The sequence below is a fragment of the Peromyscus leucopus genome, chromosome 5, assembly GCF_004664715.2.
Source record: "Peromyscus leucopus breed LL Stock chromosome 5, UCI_PerLeu_2.1, whole genome shotgun sequence".
Taxonomy (NCBI): domain Eukaryota; kingdom Metazoa; phylum Chordata; class Mammalia; order Rodentia; family Cricetidae; genus Peromyscus; species Peromyscus leucopus.
Genome location: NC_051067.1, coordinates 15458991 through 15465785, shown reverse-complemented (window position 1 = coordinate 15465785; position 6795 = coordinate 15458991). Strand labels below are relative to the sequence as shown.

At 46.4% G+C, this 6795-nt stretch overlaps 1 protein-coding gene across 1 annotated transcript; it reads left to right on the top strand.

Moving 5' to 3' along the window:
- The first annotated feature begins 324 nt into the window (after positions 1-324).
- On the top strand, positions 325-4786 carry Id4 (inhibitor of DNA binding 4, HLH protein). The gene is made up of 3 exons (XM_028867671.2): positions 325-1224; positions 1582-1640; positions 2220-4786. Exons 1-2 carry the CDS (start codon positions 784-786, stop codon positions 1624-1626), a joined length of 486 nt encoding a protein of 161 aa, XP_028723504.1. The 5' UTR covers positions 325-783; the 3' UTR covers positions 1627-1640; positions 2220-4786.
- Positions 4787-6795: the final 2009 nt, after the last annotated feature.

Genomic DNA, 6795 nt, shown 5'->3' with positions numbered 1-6795 from the left:
TCCCCTAGTTCTTCGCAGGAACTTCTCTCGGTCTCTTCCCCTCCCTCGGGCACTCTCCATCCTGGCTCGACTCCCACCCAGTTCTCATTTTCTCAGATCCCCTCCCACAGCGTTGACGGAATGGAGTGCCCTTCCCATTGGCCCGAGCGTCGTTCCCCGAGGAGGCACTGGCCTCCTGATTGGCTGGTCACTCCCGACCCCCCGCCCATTTCACCCTCCCACCCACCTCCACCCCCCACCCCCGGGTTGCCCGGCGCCCCGCCCTCGCCACCTCCCTCCGCGCCACCGCCTGCGCGCTCAGCTCGCCCAAGTCCGGTTCTCCGGGCGACCGGGCCCGCGCGCTGGCCCCGCCCCCAGGGCGCGCGGCTCTACAAATACCGCTGCGCCGCGAGCCCGGCGAAGGCGTTGAGCGGGGAGGCGCGGTTGGGAGTCGTTACTTCGAGAGGGTAGTCGCCGGCTAGGGGAGTGCCGTGGCGGCGATCCACCCGAGTCGGAGCTCGGAAGGGAACCACTCAGACCAGGGTGGGCTACTTTATTTTTCTTCCGGGGCTTTTGATTTTTCTTGTCTTTTGCTTTGGGTCGAGTGTCGCTCACTGGGAACTGAGATCCGCTTGCCCAAACCCCGAGCGACCCTCTCCCGTCGATTTCTGAGGCTCGGGGTCGCCCAGTGCTGCGAGCGCGCCGGACGCACAGGCGAGGGGAGCAAAGCGCATCGCGGGCCGAGACCGGGAGCTCGCTCGACCGCTAGTCCCCCAGCGGGTCTCCTCGCGCAGGACGCGCGCGATGAAGGCGGTGAGCCCGGTGCGCCCCTCGGGCCGAAAGGCGCCGTCGGGCTGCGGCGGCGGGGAGCTGGCGCTACGCTGCCTGGCCGAGCATGGCCACAGCCTGGGTGGCTCGGCGGCCGCTGCCGCCGCCGCCGCGGCAGCTCGCTGCAAAGCGGCCGAGGCGGCGGCCGACGAGCCGGCGCTGTGCCTGCAGTGTGATATGAACGACTGCTACAGCCGCCTGCGGAGGCTCGTGCCCACCATCCCGCCCAACAAGAAAGTCAGCAAAGTGGAGATCCTGCAGCACGTTATCGACTACATCCTGGACCTGCAGCTGGCGCTGGAGACGCACCCTGCTCTGCTGAGACAGCCGCCACCGCCCGCGCCACCGCTCCACCCGACCGGGGCTTGTCCGGTCGCGCCGCCGCGGACCCCGCTCACCGCGCTCAACACTGACCCGGTGAGAATCCTCGGCGGGCACCCCACCCCCACCCCCGGGCATAGCGAGGGCGGTGGGTGGCCCAGCGGCCAGATAGGGGTGGTCTCCCTTCTCCCAGGGAATAGCAACGGCTTCCCGGATCTCCTCTGGGAGCCGCCTGCTGGGCTAGGTGATCGCAAGTGCCGGTGCAGGAGCCGATAGGGACCCGGAGCCTTGCGTTTCCAGGACTGTCCCTTGCAGCTCAGGGGGCTTCCCCAGCTTCGGGCTGGGGTGGGGACTCCGCGCTTCTGCCTAGTTTCCCAGGACAGCTCCCGGGCGGTGGCGACGGCGTTGTCTGCACACCCTAACCTTTCCCTTGGTGTTGGGTTGCTGTTCCAGGCCGGCGCCGTGAACAAGCAGAGCGACAGCATTCTGTGCCGCTGAGCCGCGCTGGCCAGGTGAGCGCTCAGGTCCCGAATTGGGTGGTGGATCACAAGGGTCGCACGTCCCCGGGGGCTGCTGGTGCCAGGCACCGTGGCGATCTTTGTCTCCCAGCATTTCGGAGCGTAAATCCCCGTGGACACACACACCTTCTCTGCCACCCAGTTAGCTAGGCAGTCCGCACTTGCTTTCCAACTCGGGGGTCACTCTGCCGAGACTCATCAGCTGCTGTCCCCACCGCGTTCCTCTCGCTGTGTCGACAGGCTCTGCTGGTCTCCTCTATCTCTGGGAGAGGGCACCCTCGTGGGCGTGGAAACTGCCCCAGTGTCCCGAGTTCTCCCAGCCCTCATCCCCAACAGAGCATCCTGACACCCACAAAGAGAGATGCGGGCAGAGCCCCCAGAACACGTCCCCTGGCCTTCCCCGGCCCGCATTTGCCTCCTTGGCGCTTGGCTGAGCTGCGGGCTGCGGGTGTTGTCTGACCCGGCGGTTTGTTTTGGGTTGTTGATCATGCATGTCTTGAGTTTGGTCGGTGGCGCCAGTTAGTCTGCAGCGAGAAGGTTCACACACCCCCTCTATTCATTCCTCTTCCACAGGTGTGCGGCCGCCTGAGCACGAGCGAGCCAGGAGCCCTAGAAAGGGAGGGCCAGAGCAGAAATTAAGAGAAAAAAGCCACCGGAGGAAAGGGAGAAAATACTTCAGCAATTCTAGAAACGTTGTCTCGTCTCATCATTCCAAGAGAGAGAGGAAAAAATAATAAAACTTTCATTCACTTTTAATTTTTGCACGTTCACAAGCTTTCTCCGTACGTATTCTCTTTTGTTTCTTCTTTCATAACCGCTGTGAATTGTACATTTCTATGGTTATTTTTATCACCCTTTTGGAGGTGCAGTTAAACTTTGAAGCTTAAGTGTGACAAGACTGCTAAGTAGAAGACCAATAGTGAATCCCAACTTTAGAGGCTACATTGTGACGAGGGAACTGTTTTTGTTTTTGAAGCTTTACTAATATACCAGAGCATTGTAGATACGTTGTTTTACATCTATTGTTTAAAATAGATGATTATAACAGGGCAGGGAACTTTTTCCCTGCAAGAATGTTACATATTGTATAGATAAGTGAGTGACATTTCATACCCTGTATATATAGAGATGTTCTATAAAGTGTGAGAAAGTATATGCGCTTTAATAGACTACTGTAATTATAAAATATTTTTAATTAAATATTTTTTGTAAATATTATGTGTGTGTTTTTTTTAATCTATGGGAATGTTTCTTTTGGAAAATTATTTTTCAGCTCCCTTGCAGAGCTCTTAATATTTCAATGTGTTTTCTGTTTGGCCAGGCTGTTGATTTGTTTTTGGTTTTCCCCAGTCTCCAGTATCTGAGGCTCGGAAGGAACAGCTTTAGGTACTGGTCTTGCATGACTGCATGAGATGTTTAATCACAAAATAAACTCGTCTGAGTCCATCCAGATGTGTTTTCTTTATCCTAGATGGGAACCTTTGTATTTGAGATGTACATGTTGAAAACATACCTTATCAGTTTTTAAGTACAGGGTTTTATGGTGTAATATATAAAGAATTAAGTGTGTGGGGTTTTTTTCCTTTTGAACTGAGGTCAAAAAATAGATTGAGTGATTTCACATATAGGATGGAGAAATGCTTGGCTCTTTAAGGAGTCTACGGAATCTGCTTTTATCGAAGTGAAAATGCTTGTCGTTCATTTCACACTAAAGCATAATGTCATGAAGTTTCATATCTGTACAGATTATTTAAGTCATAGAAATGAAAGATGTTCTCTGCTTGCTACCAAAGGACAAACTCTTGGAAACGGACATTTTCTGCCCTCCTTCCTCCAAAGAATATTAATAGGCATCAGTAGAAGAAAAATAAAAACATAATGGAAAATCCTTCAAGCAGGGATAAAAGTCGATCTTCAAACATTAACTTACGTAGACCAAAAATTCTGATGACCACATCTAGATTATTTTTTTATAAAAATGATTTTCACTATAGTGATGTCAGTTACCACTAAGCTCCTGTCCAATTTCATGTGATGTGTAACTTTTACATGTGAAAATTAAAAGTAGATTTATCTGTCTTGTACTGTGACTTCTGGTGTGATTTCTTTAACACCATAGAATTGATTTAGGACCCTTCCCTTCCGGGAAAGTCATATTTTCTAGGTGAGCTGTTAACTCCAGGGTTTGTGAACATCACACATTTAATGTAATAGGTATTTTACATACCAGTTAGATGGAATTTTTAGAGTGGGAGAATTAAGTAGGATTTAATTGGGTGCTTTGTAAATAGTGAACTGTGTGTAAACGTGGTCTGTTTGATTTTTAAAAGGAAAGGATTTGTTTCAGATTATACAAGAATAAAAGTATTATAGACCCAAGGGACTTTTTATGAAGTCCAAGTCAAACATTTATGGAGATATGAAATGTCACCGTCCCTAGCTGTCAGTTGAAGGGGTAATACCTCAACAGAAATGAACAGAATGAACATAAGCAGGTTAAAAATTAACCGAGGGTTTCTTAAAAACCTATGTCCTCCCTGCCATCACCATGCTTAGCCTTCATCTCCTTCCCCTGTCTGTGGTGTTTTTAGAATTTGATGTATCTGATGTTGAACCTTACAAAGTCGAAGGACTGCCTTTGGATGAGATTTGTGTTAATTTTTTTATTACTCATTCTTCTCACACATAAGGAGGAAAACACTAGACCACTGGTGGAATTCCAAATCTGAGGAATTCTAAGGATTGCGTTCTTTGTTATTAAGAAGGGCACAAGTCCTCCTTTTCTTCGGCAGTTTAATTTCAGAGGGACTGTGTCACGTGTGCCCTTCCCTGGGACTGTGTGTTTGTCATGCCTGACTGCTGAACCTACCTAAGCTGCTAGGCAGAGTCTAAAGTCACATTGCTGGACTCTGAATCTTCAAGAAAAAAAATTAGTGTTTGGTGTTTCTGGTGTTAGAAGAGAGATTGGTGTTTAAATTTATAATTGAGCATACAAAAAACACCGAACGAAAGGAGTTGGGAGATCCTGTTCCTGAGAGTTCGTATGTTTCCCTTGATTGCTTCAGTGGGCCAAGCAGCATTTGACATTTCTAAATACAACCACTGCCCATTAAATGACAAAAAAAAAAAAAAAAAAAAAATCTATGCAGTTGAAGATACCACATTCTATGACTATATTGCCGGTGTCCTAACCAGGCAGCCAGATAATAAAAACATTTTAAGTCTTTTACCCAGAAAAGTTTTACTTGTGCAAATATTTAGCTTAACAAAAGAAAATATCCTGGCGTGTTTTTGGTAATTTGTAGAGTTTTATTGTATAGGCAAAACCAAAGAATAAGGTTCATTTAAAACCCAGGAAGGAAAATAAGTATCCCCAGCTGAGGATGTTATTCCTAAAGTTGTTTCAAAATCCTGGCGTCTCGGACATCTTATGATAAAGAAAACAATATATGCTTTTTCATTTCAAAGAACTGACTTTGGTGTTGTGTAATTCCTACTCAAGTTCATTGTCAAACTACTGCATTTTTAGAACTTTAAACAATTTTTGATTCAAACTTCCCCCAGCCTGTTGTATTAGATGCCTCCTGTACTAATAAATCAATCTTCACTGAGAAAAAGGATCTGAAGTTTGTGGTTTTTAATTGACTTGCACCAAGTTATGCAATTTTTCATTATCAGGAACATGTCCCTTGATGGATCGCCTCAATTATTTACCATGTTCCTAACCATGGGGTGAAAAATGTGTCTTTAAAACGGTGATGTGAACAGGAAGAAAATCCGATGTGAATGGGGCTAGCTTTCCTACCTGATGGTGTCTGTTAGGACAGGAAGCAGAGATCCTACACCCAAAGATGGTGGTGCCCAGAGAAGACTAGATACAAAAAAAAGAAAAGTGCATAATGAACACAGCAAGAAAACAGTTCACAGCGGTGCAGAATCGAATCATACTGCCTTTGCCTTTCTAGTTGGCACATATTAATTATATACATGTTAATCAGCCCACACAGCCCTTAGGTCTCCACAGGGCCAAGCACCCACCCTCCAGGCTTATGAGGAAGGGACGCCTTCCCACTGCCTTTTGTTAAGTCCAGGAAATTAATTTTCGGCTTCTGAGTGAGTCTTAATAGGGCTGTCCTCAGTAGGCTTTAGACCCACATGACTTCTTTCATTATAAGCCATGATATTTTGCTAAAGTACTGGTTTTATTAATTAGAACCACTGCCCACAAGACTGTAAAACTGACTTTAGTTCCATCTCTACCTAGAACAAGATTTAGTGCATATGTTCAATGACAGAGACACTATTCACAAATGGGAACCAACTGATTGAGGGGTGACAACCTCAGGTCTCACAGGCTTCACTGGGAACACTGTAAAAATTCTTCCTAGTGTGTTTGCATTCAAGTTTACTTCCTATCCCAGCTCTTAAAAAAAGAAAGAAAAGGAAAGGAAAGGAAAGGAAAGGAAAAAGGAAAAAAGTCTCTTAGTACTAAAACTTGGGCCTGGACTGCTTTACCAAAGGCCTTCTACACACCCCCAAGCAAAGTGATTGATGCAAGGTGCTGCCAGTATAGGAAAAGAGGTAGAAAATCCAAGGTTAACTTGGAAAGCCCCTCTGAGTTCCTCTGATTCCATTTAAAAGAGAAAGGCAAACACCACTGTTTCTGAGTGGAAAAAACAAAATGTATTACCCAGATTTCATTAACTAAAATAGGACCAGAGAAGATTTGAACTTCAAACGTCTAAATAAGGAGACCCAAGACACTTTCTATATATGAATCCACTGGTGTGTGGAATTTTTCCCATAAGAAATTCCCTACTTCAGATGGGAACTTTCTACAGGATTCTATAAAAGCTCATAGGGGACAAAGATATTATCATTGACTTAATTAGCATTTTATAATTCTTCATGATATAGAATGCCAGTTGGCACTTCTGACATGCATATTAAAGTCAAACTTTATAATTATATCTTTTGTTCCAAGTTTTAATTCCCAAGGTATTAAATCTAATGGTTCTTCATACAGATCCATGATTCTTAAATACTCAAATATCTTAAATATCTCTTGAATATTTTAAACATCTGCTGGAATATTTCCTTAAATATTAGCTTAAAAATACATAAGTTTTAGCAGTCAGTTGAGTGACTA

Coding starts and splice junctions, on each gene's coding strand:
- Id4 (XM_028867671.2), top strand. CDS start 784: ATGAAGGCGGTGAGCCCGGTGCGCCCCTCGGGCCGAAAGGCGCCGTCG. Junction 1,225..1,581: donor CCGCGCTCAACACTGACCCG/GTGAGAATCCTC, acceptor TTGCTGTTCCAG/GCCGGCGCCGTGAACAAGCA.